At 42.0% G+C, this 22,935-nt stretch overlaps 1 protein-coding gene across 4 annotated transcripts in view; it reads right to left on the reverse strand.

Annotated features, from left to right (window-relative positions):
- Positions 1-1,839: 1,839 nt before the first annotated feature.
- The window catches only part of fam135b (family with sequence similarity 135 member B), a 50,842-nt gene continuing 29,746 nt past the window's right edge, over positions 1,840-22,935 (reverse strand). For 2 of the 4 annotated variants that reach the window (XM_037093794.1, XM_037093793.1), the window contains 14 exons: positions 21,273-21,399; positions 17,478-17,637; positions 16,317-16,366; positions 15,576-15,731; positions 14,055-14,128; positions 13,818-13,972; positions 11,742-13,722; positions 9,801-9,967; positions 9,442-9,533; positions 9,216-9,313; positions 8,100-8,251; positions 7,844-7,954; positions 7,172-7,285; positions 5,530-5,735 (listed from right to left, as the gene is read on the reverse strand). In XM_037093794.1, coding sequence (XP_036949689.1) covers positions 5,530-5,735; positions 7,172-7,285; positions 7,844-7,954; positions 8,100-8,251; positions 9,216-9,313; positions 9,442-9,533; positions 9,801-9,967; positions 11,742-13,722; positions 13,818-13,972; positions 14,055-14,128; positions 15,576-15,731; positions 16,317-16,366; positions 17,478-17,637; positions 21,273-21,399 — 3,643 coding nt within the window. Of the gene's footprint in view, positions 5,736-7,171; positions 7,286-7,843; positions 7,955-8,099; positions 8,252-9,215; positions 9,314-9,441; positions 9,534-9,800; positions 9,968-11,741; positions 13,723-13,817; positions 13,973-14,054; positions 14,129-15,575; positions 15,732-16,316; positions 16,367-17,477; positions 17,638-21,272; positions 21,400-21,551; positions 21,702-22,935 lie in introns of all 4 variants that reach the window. The other 2 variants (XM_037093797.1, XM_037093796.1) reach the window with 2 other exon arrangements.

Consider the following 22,935-nt stretch of genomic DNA (forward strand, 5'->3'; position numbering starts at 1 on the left):
CCTGTGCATGTTCCTCTGACCGATCTTGCTCTGAGCTCCAGACACCAGCAAGTAAGCCTCAACCTAATCCCATTAATGTTTACTGTATGTGAGATAGAGCTTGATATCTAGATGCTGTATCATTGGCAACTGGACTTGTTTCAGTTGCTTTAAGAGGTTTCACCTCTCATCTAAGTGCTTCCTCAGTTCTTCTTTTCTCAGAGTTCAACATTTTTTAATTTTCTTTTTTTGGCTTTTTATGGCTTTATTGATGGAGTAGCTGAAGAGGTGACAGGAAACGGGATGAGAGAGAGGGGGAGGGACACGCAGCAAAGGTCCCCGAGTTCAACAATGTTAACATCTTGGCCAGCGAAGACGGATGGTTTGAAACTCTCAAACTGGAACAACCGTGTTCAGATAAAGGAGGTGGCCTAAGACATTATTTATCATCCACCTACAATCCAGAACCGAGTTCTCTCCCCAGGCGGCTTAACAACCATTCACACCTGGGTTCAGCTAGTCCTAGCAAACGAAGGCCAGTTTGGGAGTCATGCTATGCGGTGTCGAGGTGAAGTCTGTACAAATGAGTCTTTAGTATTTGTGGAAGATGCCGTGTGATTCCGCTGTCCTGACATTGGACGGGAGTTTGTTCACGTCATAATACTCATATGAGTTCAGAAGCTTAGTGATTGTACTTGGAGTCACATTAAGGTGGTGTTCCACCCCCAGAATACATATTTTCCCTCTTACCTGTAGTGCTATTTATCCATTCAGATCGTTTTGGTGTGAGTTGATGAGTTTTGGAGGTATCAGCAGAACAGATGTCTGTCTTCTCTACAGTATAATGGAACTAGATTGCACTCAGTTTGTGGTGCTAAAAGTGCCAAAAAATACATTAAAATGATTCAACAGCAATGTCTCTTTGGTTGCTCAATATAATAAACCGACCTTGTTTGGAGCAGTTTCATGCACAATTTTCTTTTTACTCAATTACACTCTACTGGCAGAAGGACGTGTTTATCTACTCATGGACGACGTGTACTCCTCACCTACTGTAAGCTGTAATGCCACTTGGCTTAGTTGGCTTACTTACCTAGCCTTTCGTCCATTGGTGAACGCACACTTCCTGTTGCATTGTTACATGGTGTTGTTCGGCAGAAGGACTGTCCCTTTAAATGTACACAGATGTATATGGACTGTTTTTTTTTCTGTTATTGCAGTAAAACAAGTACATTAATTACTAGGAACCACTAGCTCACCATCTGCCTTTAATTGTCACTCCAAACCTGGTGTATGGTAGGAGCAGCTGTGCTTCAGGGGTAGAGCCAGCATCTTGTTACCGGAAGGTTGCTGGCTCGATTCCCCTGGTCTGCATGTTGAGGTGTCCTTGGGCAAGATGCTGAAGCCCTGATTGCTCCTGATGTGCTGGTCGGTACCTTGCATGGCAGCCACCACCATCAGCGTATGTATGTCTGAAATTACTGTAAATCGCTTTGGACAAACGCATCTGCTAAATGCCCTAAAATGTATCTATTAAGATGGACATTTTATCTTGGGGAAAAAGAAAATCAGAACTTATCTCCATTGGATAGTTGAACATTTTAACATGATAAGAATTCACAAGAAAACTTTTCTTTATATTTTCAGTGTTTGACCCCATAAATATTTGATGACTATCACGGGCAACCTGGTCGGAAAGGGTTTTGAACTAGACCAAACGTGGAGAAGGAAATGTCGCCACTGATAGAAATACCATTATGTTACTAACTCATATTACAGGAATACTGCAATATTATACAATTAAAAACAAGTTAAAAACCTTTCGAAGCAAACAGGAAATTGAAAAACCAGAAGACAAAATAATAATGCAAAAGGAACATTTTTTATTGTAACATCATATCTGTTATAATAATACTATGCTATATATATATTTGTATTTATATTTTTACATAGGACACAAGCTACTAAGGAATACATACAGTACAGTCAGCAACATAGAAAAATATTAGAGTAGTATTGGCACAGATGAAGTAGTATTTACTGTACTTTACATGTTATACATTCAGCAAAATAACTGCAGAATGAAATAAATACATGTTCCTCACAGTGAAGTAAAATGTTTTGTTTTTTTTTACATTCAGTTCAAATGCATGAAGTATTTTCCAGCGACGGGCGGACAACGATGTCACGTCTCCTCTCAGACACATATTACACACTCTTCTTCACCTGCCACACACTCACATACACACACACACACACACACACACACACACACACATACACACACTACACATGAACAGGACTCAGTAAAGGGCAATCAAATACAAAAAGGTTCAAGTCAGCTAGTTTTGAAGGTTGACAGCACTTGCAAGGGTCTATTGGATTTATGGATCACCTCTGAATTCACTCTCAGATATTAGAGCAGCATAAATGTACAGACATTTCATGAAAAACAAACAAACACAAAAAAAACTTCATGCAATGCAAATACGATTCTTTCAGGTTTCATACATCAGGTGAAACCTTTTACAGTGCATCCATCTGTCTAACGAAACAACTTCAAACCCGTGTTCGCCCTTGAAGGGCCCCATCTCAATACCACAAACACTCTTCCCCTCTGACAATTCCCGCTGACCCCTCTGGGTAAACACACATGGACCCAAACGCAAACAAGCTAAAGCCTCATCCATATACAGCGTGTGTTTGTGTGTGTGTGTGTGTGTGTGTGTGTGTCTGTGTCGAGGGGGGGGGATGTTGAGAAATGATGCATGATGCATGGCAGTTCCTACAGATTACTTACACAGCTTTGCTTAGTGGCTTTTTGAGAACGATCTCCGGGCCCTGAAGGAGCCCATTTGATTAGAGTCAATCACGGTGACACTCTGCTTACTGTGCAGTGCCACAGTGACAAAAAAAAAAAAAGCACTTTGCGATGTCACCTTTTTGTACTCTTTGAAGATGATACAATGCTTGAACGGACAGCCGCGGTCAGTGTTTACAATAAGAAGTGTGGGGTGCGACCTTCAGGTCTAAAGAAGCGCCGCAAACCAAAAAACATAGAGGGAAAAATAGCTGTTTGGATGTTGAAAAGCTAGTGGAGGTTGATTCAAGGTTGTCTATAAAGTGCACTTGCCATCAAACATGTGCAAAGGTTAAATATAGCTCTCTGTATGTACATAACTACATATGCAGCAGATGCACGGGCATTCCTGCCTACAAGACGTCTGTGGCAACACTATCATAACAGTTCTCTAATGTCAGAATGTAAACATCACTTGATGGACAGCGCGGTGATGAGAAACGGTCCTCACACGCCAACATGCTGGAAAACGACATCACTCGCGTCACGCTTGAATGTGACAGCGAAGGTTGTGGAGACGTGTTCTTTTTAAAAAAAAAAACACAACATTTATTTGATTGAGCTGATGAGATGATCACAATATGGCATCGGATATGTTCAAGAACACGAGACGGTGTGTGCTACCACAGTGCTTCCCTGCTATCATCATGCATCATATTGAAATCTGTTTCATACAAAATGACAGCGTGTGAGGGAGAATCTTGGCAGTGGGTCTGTTGTATGCAAAATCAGCCAGTATCCCAGAAAACAAAAGCAATGACACCCTGATTCACACCGGTTAAAAATAATGAATTTCAAAGTGCCTTGTGGAATCCATCCTTGTGAAGACAATTTTAATCTACAATTCAAAATGGCTCATTAAGAAACTGAAGGTCATTAGACCATAACGTTGTCATGGATAATGTGTTTCCTTTTCGTATTAAGTGTGCATATTTGCTGTTAATGATATCCCTAAGCCTGGTTTCTGTCTCCCTGTCGCATGATACAGGGACAAAATGTAAATGTGTTGTGTTATAGTGATGGTTATAATGCTATAGATTTAACTCTGTTAGATTATCAAAAGAATTGACCAGTTGCTAAACCCCTCCTCTGAATAGTGATTGCCCAATCATAATTTAGCAACTATTACTATGCACAACAGCCCTGTCAAGCTTTAGATTATTACACGTTAGAGGGATGTGCATGGAGCTATTGTAAGATAGGTGCTCGGAATTCAGATATTCGGAGAGTGGTGTCTTTTTTTCGGCTTTTCCAAAATCCATGTTAGCATGTCAGGCTAGTTAGCTTACTACCTCCAGCAGTATCATTATTAATGAGTTGGGTTGCATTAGTTTGTGGATCACAGGTTACATAAATAAATGTATTATTTCCTGTTTGAGTGAAGCCAGTCCTGGGTGCTTTCAGAGTTTTGGCTAACGTTAGCAGCTCTGTTCTGCCCTCTGTGGGTCTCATTGGAAAGTCATTAGTCTTTTATTTTTTTGTTTCATATAATTAATAATTTTGTGTAGGCAAATCTACTCGACCAACTTAGTCGAAGGGTTCTTTAACCATGTAGCCAGCATTAGCTAGTACTTGCTACAGCTATTAAAACCTGCCAGGGACAGCTGTCATTTAAAATAATGAAACCAACAGTAAAAAGGAAGCCTGCCTCTGTCTACCTGTCTGAAGCCATGAACTTACGGTTTACAATATTACTAAGAATTTTGGGTAACAATCTGCCACCGTTCTCACTGTGAACTGTATATGTGCAGTCTGGAAAGCTTGACAGGCATAGAAACAGTCGCTTAGGAGGGCAGGGCTTGCGCAACTGATCAGTTGATAAAATCGAGTCAATCAGTTCAAACAAATAAAAAGTGAAGGCTAACAGAGTCATTTGCTATCAAAGGTGTTGTAATGCTCACCCATGCTGTAGCCTTACACTTGCTAATCACGGTGAGTTAGGTAGAACTGATGTACAGTTGAACATACAGTAAGTACATGTATGAAGAAGCAGACATTATATATACTGACTTATAGGCTACATGGGGTAACACTTCTGCCTCCACTGTATACTTCATAAACACTTGGATTTCCATTTGATAGTTTTCATGATAACAACACACAGGAGATCACATTTAGATGGACTACTTGAACTGTAGACACATAAGCAGATAAAAAATAAATAATTTAAACAATATATTAATTTCTGTATAAAGGAACATCTATGTTTTGTACAACAAAATACTTGTACAATGTACAATCAAGGGGATAAATGCTGCGCATCTATTGCCTCGGCTCTAAGGATAGTTTAAGACTATCGTCAGTGTAACCCTTAAAGAAGAATTCAATCATCCGACTCTAGATCAACTCTAAAGGGAAAGTAGTTAAATGCTTTCGACCACAATTAGCATCTGTTAGTGTTCTGGCTGAGAGGTTATTCATAAGGCCAACAAAACATCTCCTATCAATCCTGTGATAGATGTTTTGTTTTGCATGGCTACACGTCAAACTCAGATGTCTGAGTTAGCAATTTAAACAGTCACAATACACTGATCTGCTGACAATCCTAACAAATGGGAGAAACAGGCCTTGCCATCTTGGTTACCAGGGATTATATACATTAAATATACTGTACAATGCGAAGGTCCTCCAGATGCGCTCCATGAGCCGCCATCAGGTTCTGTCCCGTGAGCCTGCGAAGGCTAGCACCTTTATTTGAAGTAGTTGAGCCCTGCCACCAAGAAGAACTTCTCCAGGAAAAGCTCAGAGTCCAAGACGGCGATGTGGGCAGCGCGGCCAATCAGGGTGTTGGCGGTGTTGGGCAGAGCGTGGAACACATTCTGGCGGATCAGCCGGCACTCTTTAGCCTCCACAAGTGGCTGCAGGAGGTTGTTGATCATCTCAGTGTACACGGGCCCTTAGGTGCAAAAATGATGATAGTTCTTGTGAGTCCTTGAATGTACATTACATATATCTTTTGCAGTTAGCGCACTTCTGCTGTGCCAATTAGCTAAACAAGCTACTATGTCCCAATTAGAGAGCTTTTGAGGTGATAGCACTAGCATAATGCTACTTTAGGGAAATTATGAGCACATTGTCACATACAGTTTAATAACAAGACCCTCTGCTGGTCACTAGCTCTGACTAGTATAAGACAATCACAATTCTATTATTAATTGAAAGGATTCTAATTTTTCACGCTGTGTCCTGGTTGAAGCACCTGACTGTCAAAAGTAAGTTGAAGTTTAAACTGGGCGGTACAATTACATGCAGCAAACAAACCCAACTGTCAGGTCGCCACAAACGTTTCGGCTGTCATGTGTTGTGTTTTCATGTATGTTTTTGCACATGCAAGCAAAGCAACTTTCTGACTTCTGACTAAATGTAGACAACTATTTATTTCTGCTTATTTCTATTACTGTAAGCCTTGAGGAATGATATACTTCAATGTTTTCAGAATGTCTGAGTATCAACTCGTGCTGTAGTGCTGTCAGAAGTGGCACGTAGGTGTAAGGAGCCTCGTGTTATGTTACACTTAAAGTGAGCCTAGGTGACTTTTGTTACAGCTGCCACTATGGCAACTTGTGGCAATAACAGGAGAATGGGACTTGTTAAAGCTAGTCTTGCCAGCCCGGCCTATGTTTACACCACTCTGTCAGCTCTGGAAGAAAAGTCTGGCTGCACCAGTTCTCATTCAGCTATAGGGGGGAAAACCACTCCAACTTGTTTGTATTTCTTTAAACCAATCACAATCGTCATGGGCAGCGCTAAACCTAGGGTGCAGCAATGATGCCCCTGTAAAAATCTGCTGTGGGAACTTGTTGTGCACGCGGGGAGTTGATCCCTGGCATTAAAATGGCTAAATCTCCACAAAGGAAAAGATAACTTGTTAGGTTGTTCACATTTGTACCACTGGCGAACCAGGTTAGGGTCAGGGTAGCCTGCCATTTCCAGCAGTTAGGTTGCTAGCTCAAAGGTAGTTGTCGTTGTTTCCTGTAGTGACGGGGGTAAAGGTCTACAACAGGTGAGTCAGACCGTGCTAAAACAAAGTATCACAGTAGCCCAAACTGAAAAGAGCCATACTGCTGAAAGATTACTAAAGTTAGCTAATATTAGCTAACAAACCTTGATGGTCATACCAGGCCAAATAAAATCAATGGTTGTATTAAATTGAGCAATGGACAATTTAACTGCTTGATTTCACTTTAATTTGTAAAATGATGTGTAATGCCTTTGTCCAAAAATGACAGCATCCCTAAATATACGGAGAGTGGGATAGTATCTTTTTATCAAAAGAGCCAGAAAAAAGGAGAAAAGAAAATCCAATGTAGCATTAAGACATGCACGACTGACCTGTGGTCCTGTCCTTAAGAGCAGTTTTGCACATCTCTATTCTAGCAGAGTGGAAAGGAACATAACGGTCCTGTGGAGACGCCACCAATACCACGTTCTTGAAGAACTGGAGCCCTAAAAGGACACAAAACAAATGAGCAAATGGTGCTGCAGAGTGTGTGTGTGTGTGTGTGTGTGTGAGAGAGAGAGAGAGAGAGAGAGAGAGGGAGACAGAGGAAAGGACTGAATTGGTTGTAAACGCAAAGTACAATCACAAAGTACAATGACAGGCTTGATACGATAAAACTGCGTTTTTTCTCAAGTCTCCTGTCAGTGTGCTTTTAAGAGAGTGCACTGGTGGGTTTCCAATGACAGGGTTTGGATCATTTTGTCAGCCTGCCACAGCGCTGGAGGGGTAAAAAAGTGTTTTCAGGCTTATCTTCTTCAAGCCTGTGTGACAAACGACTGCTTTGTTCCACTCACACAGTGGGGAGGCCTCTCACAGGCCTTTTCCCAGCTCGCTGGCAGGGGTTTGAGTGTTAGCGAGCTGACACATACAGAAATTTGACAAAAAAGACAAGTTGACAACATTTCCATGAATATTTGAATAGACTACCTTTCAAGTAATAGTCTTTAAAGCAAGTCAGTCAATACACTGTCTGTGTTTTAAATTTTCCCACTTTCAACCCGTACCTGGTTTCTGGCTCAGGAGATAGAGGAATGTTTTCCTTGGATCAACGTGATCTCTGAAGGTGAGCTGCAGCAAGGATCCCGATTTCTTCAGCTTCTGCATTAACCACAGACCTGAGCGACAAACACACGGACGATATTCGTCTATGAAAAATGCCGCGGAGGAGCGTAAAAACATCGGAATGCAGTGCCGTACGCCATGGTAAACACAGCACATTTGCAGCGCGTGGTTTTTCCAACTGCTGAGCCGTGGCCTCACCTGTGCTGACCAGCGTGCTGTTGTTGTACAGCGTTCCCAAGTGCGGGCCCGACAGCGAGAGGAAAGTGTGCAGTTTGGGCAGATAGCAGCGGAAGCGAGGCCTCGTCAGCACCGAGCGGATGATGATGTTCCCCAGAGAGTGGCCGATGAAGCTGTTGGCCGAAGACAAGCAAGTTTCAGAGAGATAAACTTGCAACTTGAGTGGGTGGCTGGAAAAACAGTGCCTCCAACGCTGCTGACCTACAGTGCGATACCCTGCAGTATCTTAATATAGCCTCTTCTGTAAGTAGGAACAAACTCCAGTGGAGAATATTTGGATAATTTAGCCGCAGCTTTACAGAAATTTCATTAACTCGTTAAATGGTTAAACATTCTCAGAGGCCATGACAACTTAGACACCAACATAGAGGACGTACCATTCAAATTAATGGCGTCTTCCCAGCAGTGGGAAATATTAGATCCATGAAGCAATGCCTGTCACTTAGTTTAATTACCGCACTGTTCCAACTCTACCCCAAAATCCCATATCGCCATGTCTGCTGCTTCTCATCTGTCTCCCACCAAACTAAATATAGAAGAAATGTGGGAAGAACCAGATGCTATTGTGGCAGTCCATTGCTTTCGCCTTTAATACATTCTCTCTAGAGAATACGCAACAATAAAGAAGAGTTAACAAAGTTGGGAGGAAACTCTTACAAAAAAAAAAATAAATTGGCACATTGAGGGCAATTAGGCAGGAAGATGAATAGCTTAATTTGATCGGAACCAGGCAACACACTGCTGCATAAAGGAGAACGGTCTATCAAGTGAAAGTCAGAAACTTATTGGCACTGAATGATAAGAGCTTTCCAATCCATTATGTGCCGATTACCCATTCTGAGTTTGTGCAGTCCATATATTACCATCAAACAGTGATTCTCATAAGTTCGGGCACTCATGCTGAGTCCTCGTATCAGTGCACAGTCTCTGCTGCCATCTACTGACCGAAGCAAATGCTGCTTAAGTTGATCATGGCCTCTGTTCTGACTTTGCCCTCCAATGATCAATCAAAATCACTCAAGAGGAGAGTCGTCAGTCATGTGCATGTTGCACGGTTATTAAAGCTGATTGTCTGACCTTATCCTGCCGATGGTGAGATTGTACAGCTGGATATGCTGAATGATCTCATCCAGCAACCTGTCTGTCATGGTGTCGAAATCTGCAAACGTGTCGGTCTGCGGAAGGGAAATGGCAGAGAAAAGCAAAGGAGTCAGCGCTCTTCAAGTCGCCTTAGGGCACTTTCAGAAAATGTGACTGTGCGTGTTATCAATTTGATCCCAATCGCCGTCATCTACAAATGTACCTGGTTCCTCTCAGACATGAGGAAGTCCAGCCTGGATCCTGGCAGTCCTAACTCAATAAAGGTCTTCACCAGCCGGAGGTCTGCGCTGTTTCCTGGAAGCAAAGAGGAAATTATACACATGGTCTCTGGCTCCGCTCTTATGAAGAGCGTCCATTAATCATTTAAAAGACACCTTGAATATGTTTTCATGTATTAGTATTTTCAGACTACACAGTGTGAAGTGATATTTACATTTTTCTAGATAGACTCAGAGACTATATTACATTTACACATTTAATTAATAGTTATAATATAACTGTCTTGCAGCGGTCGACGGTGAACCAGAACATCACGCTGTTCAGCAGTGTGTGTGTACTCACCATCAAGCCCGTGGACACACACCACAAGGTGTATGCCGTCATCGAACTCCTCATCGTCTTCCTCGGGGGGGAAGTAGGGCAGATCTGATGCCAGGAGAGGAAGGTCGCTGTACAAGCTGGCCTGAAAGCTCAACTCTTTGAACAGCTCCTCTTTGGCTTTGTAGAAACTGGAGAAAAGGGATATAACATTTACAAAAAAACAAGATATTAACTGTGTTAGCAGTTGAAAAATACAGAGAGCAAATTACTTACTTTACAGAAATGTGCAAAGACAAGCAAATAGTACACAGTCTATGTTTCATATACAGCAATAAAAGGCTGATCAATGATTTTGTTGCTCAGACACTAAAAGTGTGTCTCTTAGAGGTGGAACACTCCTACAGTTTGCTCCCTCTTGACTAAAATAAAATAGAAAACCTGCCTTGCATTTTTGTATTTGATTAATTTCAGTTCGCACTGCCCACTTCTGAACAAACTAAGTCTTATACACACGAGGACCATAGACTTGCAAGTAGCTCCCCTAAGTTTTATTACCCTGTCATCCTGCCAGGTCACAGACTTTAGCAGTGGAGAAGTCAAAACAAATCCAATTTCAGTTTCTGTGCTTTCAGCTAATTGTGATGGATTTGCCTGCACTCTTTGATGTGATTTAAAACACTCAGGAGGCATTTCACCTCGTCTTGACTTCCCCACTTCAGTTTTGCCCTCGCTTCATTTTGTTATGCTAGGCTTTCCAAGCATGAGTAAGTGCCAGCTACTGCAGCAGGTGTCAACAGCTGTCGCCACATTCCCAAGAAATCCAGTGTTTTGGCCTTGTTTCCTGTAGTTGGTGTGGATTATAATCTCACTCCTGCAAAGTTTTACTTGGAAGAGGGCCTGTATTTTCCGTAACATTATGTACTGACTGCCAAGTCAGAAAGCTAATGTTTTCACCTTCCTAAACCCAAATAACTAACCTGAAATTATCAGGGCCAGTGATAAAAAGCATTTTTTCAGTACTCAACAGAATAAAAGTCTCAGGAATGCTCCTTTAGAATTGTTCAGTTGGCTGGTGTGCATGTGTGACTGAAAGATTTGATCACTCAGTTTCACTGTCTGTAAATGTACGAGATAGAGATACAACAGCATTCTGCCTGCCAGGAAGTTAATACTTGCTAGAAAGCTAAATTTGCAGTCTGTGGTTCCTTTTCTGTTGTGAAGCAGGCAGCTGTCTGTTAGTCAGTGTCACTGTCTTTCACTGTGGATGGAGATACAATGGCATTCTGCCTGCTAGAGCGCTAATGCTAGCTAGAAAGCTAAGTTAAGTCTGTGGCTCTTTTTGTGTTGTGAAGCAGGCAGCTGTCTGACTGTTAGTCAGGGTCATTATCTGTCAGTTTAAAAGGAGATACAATAGCAGTCTGCCTGCTAGAAAGCAAAGGCTAGCTTGAACGCCAAGTAGCAATTAAAAGTCTGTTCCTTTTTTGTGTTTTGTAACACCTGCTTTCTGGGTTTCTGTCAGTGCCACTGTCTGTCAGTGTGCATAGAGATACAATGGCATTTGGCCTGTACATGCACAGACAAAAGGGATATACAGTATGTATGACTTAATATACAGGAAGTATTGTTTACGAGGCAGACCTATAGTGATTCAGAAAGAAGCATACTATGTCATTTAAAGGTCCAAAGTGGCATCAACTAACTGTACACATCTCATCTCACCCACCCCTATGGTGACCACAAGAAAGGTGAAAAACACAAAAGGCCTTTTCTACATCTAGTGTTTGGTTTGTCATTGGTTTATCAAAAACATGATCATTCTTACTTTCACATAATTATGAACATTATGTTCAATTTCTGCCCATAAAACCCCTAAATCCTACACACTATACCTTTAAATTGGAGCAAAAAATACATTCACAGCACCATTTTACCTAAATAAGGTTAGCCTGAACATGAACTCACTTCAGCATCCGCTCATTGGTCTCATCATCCATGTTCAGGGGATTGAGTGACGACGAGGAGATGATACCGAAGGAGCCCAGGGGCTGATGGGTGATAGGTGAGGTAGCCTGGCGAGCGGACATTCCACTCATGGATGGAGAGTCTCTCAGAACAGAGGAAAATGGCAGGCAGGTCGGGGCACAGGACACTGACATATTCACCACTTCCACCATCTTCTTATTCACAAAGGCCAGCCCTGAGTTGGGGATCTTGGAGGGCTTCGTCTGGCAGTCTAACGGTTCTTTCTCACTAGCTGATATCCCATTGACATCAACAGATGATGTGACATCATTGACTATCAACCCTGTAAGGTCACTCGGTCTCTGTGTGCTGGTGGTGTTGCTGGGCAGGTCATTGGAGTGTTGAAGCTCTGAAGGCTTTAGAGGTGTTTGGGACGGATCCAGACACTCCTGGTCCTCAGCAGAAAGCAGTTTGGTCTGATGGAAACTTTGGCACTCATCTCCAGTGCTAATTCTCTCCTGATCTGCTGTGCTTCTATGCACACATGCTTTGTTTCCACAGCTGCAGGGCGCTCCTTCCGTTTCACTGAGAAGCACATCCTCCACCGAGGCGCTTACTTCACTGATGTGTGTTTGATGGTTCATATTCTCCCCATGGCTACCAATAACATTACTTGCCCTCACATGAGGGCTTTCTACAGACGCTTGTAAAAGCAAGACATCAGTCACACTAGTTAACACTGACTTGGGTTTGTGTGTCTCTGACAGGTACTGGGGAAGGTTGGACTTTTCAGGATGATTATTCTCCTTGAGAATATGGACCAGATTTGTTGTTAAACTTGGGTCTAATAGAGATGATTCAGATTGCTCCGAATCCAAGTCGCCGTTCAATGACGAGCAGTTGATCTTGAATGAATCCTTGTTCTTGGTGTCTGTCTCCTGGTTGAGCAGCACACGGTCCTCCTCAGTTTCTTCCGGGCTACTTATCTGCGGTGCAGAAACTGACTTGGTCAGTTTGCTGAGTTGTCTCTGCTGCTGGTCTTCCTCGTAGGGCAGAGAGCTAATAGAGGTGAGCGACGCCTGTATGCCGGCACTTGGAAGGCTGCCATTGCTCTCCATCTGCAGGCCTTCCAGTGAGCTGCGGTGGACCGGGTGACGACACACAATTTGCTGCGGAATCTCCCGTTCGCTGGAAAAGTCAAGATGAGGTCGACCTCGCAGTGCAGCCTCCAGGGGCCAGGCCACCGAGCTGGGCTCGCTCTCAATACCTGAGTCGGAAATAACTGAAGACGAGCGTTTCATGATCTTGGAGCCGACCAGACCTCCGCGGTGAGTCATCTCTTTTCTGAGATCAGGGGGAAAGGAAGGTATGATGACTGGATGCCCATAGGCAGTCGGTAGGCTGATGAGAGGAATATCCTCACTCTCATCATCCATGGAGTGATTTAATGGCATGGCAATATCAGACTCCTCTTCATTGGTTTCACTCTCTCCTGCATTGCTGTCGTTTGTGGAGTCACAAAGTTGGACAGTGGTTTCTGTTACATGATGAGAAGGAGACTCATCACTGCTGTTACTGGGGATGATGGGATTTCGGTGAACCAGGACTGCTTCTCCCATGTATGGATCCACATCACAAGGCTTGACTGTGATGTACCTCAGGCCTGGATTCGAGTTTTCCTCAACTTGGGCTTGGCTTTCCACAAGTTTCTTCAAGTTTACTGCCTCTGCTGAAGAGGGTCCAGGACTGTCCACAGAAGAAATTAGGTTCTGGGTACTTTTGACGTTGGTACTGGTCTTACTTTGCTTTGCTATAAGTGAGACATAAGTGGGCAGGTCCATGCAGTCATCGTTGTCCAAGGGATCTCGGATTATTGCTGGTGATATGGCTTCCTGGCCGCTTTCAAAAATCCCATTGGTGAGAGTGATGGCAGGATCTAAGTTGTTCTGCCCATCAGTAGTTGGCACGTGCGATAGCCACTCTGGAAAAAAAGGGACATTGCAGGTCTAGAGTAAATCTTTCATCGATTAGGTGTATATAAAAAAAGGCACTTTTTTATGCCATCTTTTGTGTTACCTGTTTGAGGAGACTCCACATATCTGTCTTCAAAGATGATGGGCAGGCTGTTCCAGTCTCCGTCAATGTCCAGGCACTCAACAGGTAAAGGAGGCATCTTGGTCAGGTAGTCTGAGCTCCGCACTTCTGCAGCTATCTGGCCGTGTCTGTTGATTCTGGAATAGCAGAGTAATATCATAACTCTTACTGTTCTCTACTTTGATCAAATTAATTCTCCTCAATTCGGCTGTCACTTACAGTTCCTCTTGAAAAGTCAGCGATATCTCTTTGGGGTGTTCGGTGAAGAAGTATGCCTCTGAGAACCTCCTGACCTGGTATTTCCAGAAACAGACAAAGCAATTTTCACCACTGTGGAGCCTCAGTCTCATCTTTATTTGCAACATTCCAACACATCAGTCAGTTTCACTGGGTAAAACACAGAGAGTCTGCGACACAAGCTTGATCCAAAAGCTCTCTCCTTCTCCAGCTCCAATTAGAAATGCATCATCGTTGAAAGTCAGCCACCTTGACAGGCAAATCTCGAAGAACACTATTTCTGGTGTATTTTCACCCGACAATAATTACCGAATAAGTGTTAATTGAAATCCTAACTCCACTGGCGGGTGGAGGCATGACAGTATCCCCTCAGGGTAATCAAATACCAAAGCAAACATGTTCATTATTTTCAGACAAGTGAGACGAAACAGTGCCTCATATGAGAGCCTTGAGAGCGACTCTACTGTGAAGCACATATTCATATTAAACAGCCCAGTGATTAGATAGAAATTGCACTGGAAATGATATTATCCTGCTCAGCTGGGGTTTAGCTACTGAGGTCTAGAATGGCATCTTATCATCGAGCTTATTCCCTTTGGGGCACTCACTGATCAGTTTGTTTGGTTCAGCTGAAAGGATGAGTTCACTCAAACAGGAAAGTTTTGATGAATTTCTTTGTAGTCTGGAGCCTCATAGCTAACGGTGTTGCAGCATTCTCCTCAACACCTCAAGTAGCTGGGGACTTGTTTTTAAATCTTAGAAAACAGCCAAATATCCAAGTTTCAGGAGGCCCTGAGATCCCAAATTGATTTTGAAAAGAATATATTTAGACCTCTGAGCTCAGACAAGACAAGCTGTTCCCAAGTTCCCATCTACTTCAGTTGTTGAGGCGAGTGCTGTACTGCTGTTTTGCTTTGAAGCTCCAGACATGTTTTGTTAAATATGAAACTTGACCTGATGTCATCAGCATTGGGATGAGTGGATAATAACTTAATAATAATAATAATAATAATAATAATAATAATAATAATAACAAACACTTTTGGCTGAATCTATCTTTTAAGTCATCAGTTTGGCCTTCAACTCGCTAATTTATGTAATATGTTTTCCCAGTTTCAACATGGAGTTTACTTCACCACAACTGAGCTGAATATTATTTTTACTTGGATGCCCAGAGAGATTATTTCTGTGTGGTGCGAGAGAATTTTATTCAATAGCGTGTCAAACCTTTAAGAAAATTGTCCACAAGATGCCTTGAGGAGCTGCTTACCGAGCTAAAATGTCACTGGTTATGAAACCATTTTGATTGTTCTGTAATATTTTTGTATTTTTGTGTGGGATGAAAATGGCTACATTTAAAAATATCTGCGCACATCGTCTTCATTGCTCTCTAATACGGAGACGACCTGGACTCAGAGCACAGTGAACAGACAGCGTGTTGACGTCTGAGCATTGTGTAACTATGCCTTTGACGGAGTGTGTGTGTCTCTCTCTCTCTCTCACCCTGAGTGTGTGGTGCTCCTGGGCCAGGTAGGAGAGGATGTGGGGGTTGAGCACAGCGGCCTCCAGGAAACGGCTCCACAGAGCAGCCAGCTGGGAGCAGAGCTGGCTCACGTCCCTGCTGATCTGCTCCGCTACCTTCTCATGGCCTTCCTGCAGCTGATGGAGACGGAGAGCGGTCAGATAAAAGAAATGTCTTCATAACACACTGAATGCATTAGCCTTCCTTTTAAAATATATTTTGCATAATTCTTTTTTTTCCTGCTAACATAGTTATACCCACCACCAGTTAGTCAGTTAAGTTAGGCCGGTAGTAAAAACTGGGCCATCATACCAGCTCGCTTGACAAATTTTTGGTCACCAACAAAAAAATCATAATCATAACCTTGAACTAATGGCTCATTAGCATTCTCTCAAATCAATCTACTATTCTGCAGCATCAAAAAAATAAATGAATAAGAGTTTCTTCTTAACCATAAATGAATTCAAATTCCTCTAGAGTTATTTTGCCTTTCAATAAAAAACTATATTTTTTCAGCTACGGACATTTAGATTAAGCCATTACATTTGCTATTAATGGTGCATTGTGTTTGGAGCCAGGCAACAACTCATACATCATACAGCAGGTAGTCTCTTTTACTAAATTTGAAATGATAGCAAACAAAGAATATCATGACAGGAAAACATGGCAATGTGGTCAGTGCCCATCACAAGACTGTTTGATATGTGGATGAATAAACATACCTGTAACTCTATTGTGAGCTGATTTAGAGTTTCTTCTACAGGCAGCACCTCTGTGGAAAGAGTGGAAAGTCATTTTTTACAAAGACTAAGGATTTCATTACAGTGTCTACCAAGTGTCAAGGCACAGGAAATAAAAAATGGACAGAGTTGTTTATTTGATTTAGAAAAAATATGCTTGATACTAATTAGAACTGAACCTAAGACCAACTTGAAATACTAAATAAAAACACAAATTTGTCAAATATGACAAATGATAATCTTTTTGATTTAACATTAACATTTAATTAATTGTCATAGGCTAAGAAATCAGAATGTGTACTATTAATCCAGTGGTTCTGTACTATGTTGTTTCATCTGATTGAAAAAACTAAATAAGAAAAAAGTGGCTGCTGCATGAATCTACTGTGTAGCAGTTCAGTAAAGTGACTCTGCTGTGCACAAAAATTAAATTGCTTTTTCTCTGAGGACATGAACAGGCTTCTCTTTGTGTTCTGGATGTAGTCTCCAAGTGACATCTTAAAATGTTCGGCTTAATACTGCCTAATATCAACAGCCAATATTTAGAGACACCGAACACACATTGGTCTCTCTTCATTTCCAACCATTGTACTGGTAGAGTCGAGGGTGGGATACCTCTTGTCATATTTTCTTGTCTTTGTTTTGGCTGTCTGGTGTTTGCTGTGTATGCCCTTAAGTTAAAGCAACTGCAGGGGGTAATAGAAATATGACTCCAATGACAGACGTCAAAATAAAATAAAGTTACCCTGAACCAAATTATGGATTTCTCTTGGTTTGAACATTGAAAGTTGGGGAAATGAGGAAATGTTATATATTAGCATAATTCCCGTTTTCAGGTTTTTACAGAGAGGTTTGTTCTATACCACCTTAGTGTGAGCTAAACATGGTCATAATCAGCTGGTGACAGCATATAGGAGTGATATATATGACATCCACAGTTGTCAACATGTCAACAAAAATGAAACAATTTTCAGCCTGTCTTCAGCCAATGTTCAGATTTCTGTTCTGGAGATGAATGCACATAAGTGAAAAATTACCCAACATATCCATATTGGTACTTTTACTTGAGTGTACAACACATACATTGCTCATATTGTATCTACACTCTTATTTAGTTTTAATACAGGGTTTGCATATGCTCACCTAAGTCTAGTGGAGTCTGCTGGAGCTGTGGGATTTCCTTCATCAGTGCAGTGTAGTAGGTGTGCAGGCCTCTGTAAGCCACCAGCAGGAGGCGACAGAGCCTTCGGTGCCACGTGTGAGCTCTCTGCAGGCAGTTTTCACTGGGCACATAAAAGCTTCCCTGCAGAGAAGGAGACACAGAGGAAATGTCAGCCGCTATGTAGGTCAGCAGTCACCTCTCAGAAAACGGCCTTCCTTAATGACGGCCACGCACACATACTTGAACTTTATAGGTGCCGCGGCAACAGTTGCGCGGGCTTGTCACTGACCTCTTGTTAAAACGAGGAAAGATAATTCCTTGGAAGATCAAATGCGAGTTTAGACACAAATGGCCTCTAAACACAGCCTGCTGTGAGCTGTAAAACCAGATCAATATGTGAATGCTGCATAGAGAGGATGTGGCGCATCCCTGTCAAGCCTGTTAAAGTTCACAAGTGTGAGAAGTTGACCCAGAATCCAAGGTGTCTGCGTTTGTCTGGGCCATGATGAGTAGAAAAAAACAACAAAATATGGGGTTTGTATGCAACACTAACAGTCATTTATTTTGAGCTAAAATCATACAATAAAACATTCAACAACAGTAGTAAGTCACTTAATGAAAAAGGGACATTTAAGGAAAAAGACAATCCAATCATTCCTCTAGCTCAAGTACAATCTCTGTGCTGGCTTAATAAGTTGTAATATGGACCATGTTTCCAGTAGATGGCTCTCTAACAATGCAGTAGAAATATTAACTGTATAGCAGCAGTGCAATTGAAGTTCCTCTTCAAACAGCTACAAATGATCAGAGCCTTGATGCCATAATCATGTCTCACATTTATCTTCCTGAAGAGCTAATGGCCCTCTACGCAAACAACTATCATTGTGCACGTCAGCCATCACGAGACAGAGCCAGAATGTGATCGACTGTCCTCGCCCGCTGGTCCCTGACCTGAGATGGACTGCTACCGAGCGAGTTCTTCCCATGGCTGGGATGTTTTGGTAGCGCCGGTGGGGCTCCAAGCCTCCAAAGGCATGTGATGGCTGTGTATCTGGGGATGTACTGTAATTTGCCCCGAGCAAGCCACGTCTCCGGCCCTATCATCATACCTGCGTGCGCTCTGTAATTGCAACGGCGCAGTATACCCAAACCAGGAAGGAACATCTGTATGTTTACTTTCATAATTCTTTTTACCTTTATAGAGGCCTGCCTGGATCAGTCTGTGAGCGAGGGGCAGAGAAAAATAGCTATTTTTCAGTATGAACTAGTCATTATCCTAAAACCATAGATTCTCTCTCAGCTGACAATGCCTGGGAAGTGCTGGGGTTCTAAGTCACCTGACATGAGAGTTTCTTGCTTTTGTTTTCTGCTGTTGACGTGACTTTTACAGTTCACCGTCACAGCGTCTGGTGGTTTAAGCATCCAATCACGGCTGCTGTTGAAGACGTCTTGTGCTGGTGGAGAAGAGCTTCTCAACGGACAATATATTTGACAGGATTTTTGAGTTTTATGTTTCGAGCCATGTTTTTATTTCCCCCCAAATGACCAAACATTCTCAGGTGTCTCACTTCTAACAGCCTCGCTTTACTCTCAAAATGTCCTGTTATGACCTTTTTACTTCCTTTTGAGATATAACAGCTGATATCAGTGGAAATGTACGATGTGAATTGTTTTGCTCCGATATAGCAACATCTCACTTAACATGAACGCCATGATGTTAAGGGGGGAAAGTGATGAAAACACAGCATAGCCGCAGGTGAAAGGCCCTAAATAAATAAAAGTGAAGGAGGAGGCGGCATCCTGTGCGGATTTCACCTGCAGCTATGTGGTACGTGGCGCTTGTGAGCAGAACTCATTACCGTGATCAAACGAAACCCCCCTGCTTGGCTAAACGCAGAGCTTATTAAAGTGCCCAGCCAGGGGTGGGAGTAAAATCCAGGAGGAGGAGGTTGGGGTGGGGTGGGGGGGGGCGACCAGGACGCTCATTAAGATTTACAGTGTAGACTGTGACGTCCACAGAGATGGATGTTATAAAGAGAGAGGGGGAAAATGGAACCAACGGTTTTACAGCTGAACACGAGTTGGAATAATTGGAAAACACAAGAGAAAGCCAGAGATGAGAGATCATTTTGATGGCTCCATCAAAAATCACAGTTCAGGAAACTAAAGAAAAGAAGTTTTTTCACATGGGCCTGAGCTGACTCCTGAGGCCGTAGATCTTATACCCTCAGAGCAGGTTTTCAGAACAAAATTACTCACATTTGTCATCAACGACATCAGTAGACACACTAAATCTGCTTGGTTTCATGTCCTGAATCCATGCTAGTTTTTCTGCACAGTAGCTACTAAACGCTACTCATCACAGTGGGTCGTTTTATCAGCTAGTATGCAAAAAAAAAAAAAAAAACGTAGTTAAACATACAACATAATTTTAGCGGGACAGAATTTGTTTGGTTGTCAACAAAGTGTAGTAAAGCAGTTCCTTTATTCATTTGTGCATTGCATTGTGGGAAAATGGTATACATAGATAAATGTACATCGACAATGCTTCCATTGTGTCATTTTCTGTTCGTATGAAATGTGAAAAATATGTTAAACCTGTGGAAACCACAGACCTTATTTCGGGCATTCAACCGAAAACCCATTAAAAAAAAAAAAAAAGACTCTGAGACGAGGTTAACAGAAGTGCAAAAATGCTAACTAATTTCCGGTTTGAGGACTCATTACCATCACTTCCTCTAATATTTCTGTATTACCGTATTTCCCCAAAATAATAAACTGTACTTTTAACTCAAGATCTAGTTCAAATACAGTTTAATGTCATTGCAGTGCTGTATGTAGTGTTGAAAACGGATACAGCTCATAGTAGAAAATAATGTTTTGGTCAAACATGACAGATAAAACCTTATAATAAAAATATTAATTACCAAAAAAAACTTTGGTTTCAAACCAATCAATGCAAAGACAATCAGACTATGTGCAAAGTTTGTTTCAAGCAGCATTTTTTAAAAATGATTTATAAAAAAAAAAAAAAATGTATGTAATATAGAGATTTTCCAGATGCTCCTACTTGAGCAACTCAGCACTGAAAGAAATAGTACTGTATGTTTAAGTGATTAAAGGGTAATAAAATAATTCAATTCCTGTGATGTAAAACATATATAATCATGATTAATAATTGTGATAACAGTAATTGGGATCATCGTTTCTGTCATCGTGGAGCTCGACTGTACTGTAAATGAGCACAGAGACATGGGGGGGGGGAGCTGCACTACACCATCATTTCCAGGGAGAGCTGCTATCACTTCCAGATGCTAAGCCTGGAGCCTACATGCCTGGGCAGGTGGGTTAATCAGATATTATGAAAAGCCACAGTGCAGCACAGTAATAATCTCTGTGCTGGCCTCTGGTCTTTAAGCCTTAAGACTCCATGGAGCCCCAACAAATGGCCGATTCTGAGGGACAGACAAGTCCAGGATCAGTAATCCAGATCAGAATGACTGTGCCCAGCTCTTGGGCTGAATCCTGCTGCTTCTGGATGGCATGCCAAAACAAATCACAACTAAATCCACCGCCTCTGTCCCTAAACCGAGATCACATTTACATCATCACTTGGCATTTTAACTGCTTGCTTACAAAAAGGGAGCGACCAGCTGCACGGGGACAACGCCCGGCTCATTTTCAGCTGTTTTCAGCTTTGTGAGACAAAAATGGGCTTTTCGCCATTCATGGCTTTTCTTAACTGAACGTGGCTGAACTGCTAAAGGTTAACATACCTCAGAGATGACAGGCTTGCAGTAGCCAGCTCCGAACACAAGGTTCTCCACAGACATGGCAGATGGGTCGCTCGTGCTCTCTGGCGAGCCCTTCCCCAGCCAGGAGCCCTTCCCAGTACGTGCAAAGCTGCAGAGAAAACAGGGAGGACACGTGCAGGGACAACCATTAGTGCGTACGTGCGTGAGGGGGCGACAGGACAAGCTGAGGGACGGGAGCTGCTACTGTTCCAATCAATCAAGTGCTGCGGTAATCTATGTAATGCATGGCTAAACACTTACCCTATGATATTGACAGCTGAATTCATCAGATAAGTGTTTGGGAGAAGTATGCGTTCAAGCAGCTAGCAGACACACTTGTAATTGTGACTGCGGAAAACAAAGAAGCCGTCCCTGTAGTACATTCTCTTTAGCACCGCTGCTCCTGGTACTCTGGATGAGATCGCAATTATAGTTTACACTCAAAAACTCAAAATCTCTCCAGTGTAAACAGTCCTATAATTCAGTAATCTACAAAAAAAAAGCCTCATTCCTTATTCACTGAATCCAGTCCCTGAACAACACTTTTCCAATCATAGCTTAGCAAACAGCTAGGCACAGCAGGCCTATCAAGCTTTGGGCTTGTCAAAATGCCAAATTGGTGTTTATGGCTCTATAGTAAGAGCCAAGCCAACCCAGTCTTTACAGATCACAACAGTTCTGTAAGGAATGGAGTAAATGGCTAAATATACAACCTTAACTGAGCAGTTAAAAACATTTAATTAAATTCTATGAGTCCGCAGGGTTGTATTACCTCTAGCGTTAGAAGGCTGGATGCTATCTAAGTTTTTTGCATTAGTTGCTTATTCTCTCTGGACATTTGGAGAGGAAATTTACAGTCAAGCAACTGAGCTAGCTTGAGCTGCCACGTTCAGCTGTAACTGAGCGCTACTTCCAAGACCACAGAGCGCATTATTTACTAGCTAGGTTACATCCATTAGTAAAATTGCCGGTTACATTATTTTAAGAATGCGTTCAAAAGCACACGTGGTCATACTAGCGTTTGCTGCTAAGCATCTTCAACTAAAAATGCAGTAACTTAGCATTACTTCCAAGACCATGAAGCACATTATTGACTAACTAAAGTTACACCCATTAGTAATGGTACTGGTTACATTAAAACGTCCACTGTGTAGGCTAATATTCCCCTACTGCTGGAGCTAGCCATAGCTATGCCATGCTAATGTTAGCAGCCTGCTTGTCCAACCCCAGCCAACTCTATATTAAGTTACATTTGTGATACATATGAGTTAGTCCTGAACTTATATTTGTATGTTACCTTATACTGCTTGGAAATACAAACACATTTCTAAGGTTACATTATAAAGAAATAAAAGCCTGATATGGCTTTCCATTTCATGCTTATAAAACTAAGTAGCTACTTACAAGAACATCGCTTTTTCTTTATGTTTTCTACATGGATCATCAACTGGTGAGGTTGCTTACATATTGCTACCTTGTAGTATTAGCTTTGGTTTTTTTTTTTAGCATGGATCAGGTTTAGAACTCTTTTACAGGATGCTCAGTTAACACAATTCAGCTGGAAAAAAAAAAATAGGCCAGTGACCACATTTTTATCCTGCTCATAGACCTAATATAATTTTAGCAAAAACAATATTGGGTCCTT

Source organism: Acanthopagrus latus, chromosome 3 (assembly GCF_904848185.1).
Source record: "Acanthopagrus latus isolate v.2019 chromosome 3, fAcaLat1.1, whole genome shotgun sequence".
NCBI classification, from domain to species: Eukaryota; Metazoa; Chordata; class Actinopteri; order Spariformes; family Sparidae; genus Acanthopagrus; species Acanthopagrus latus.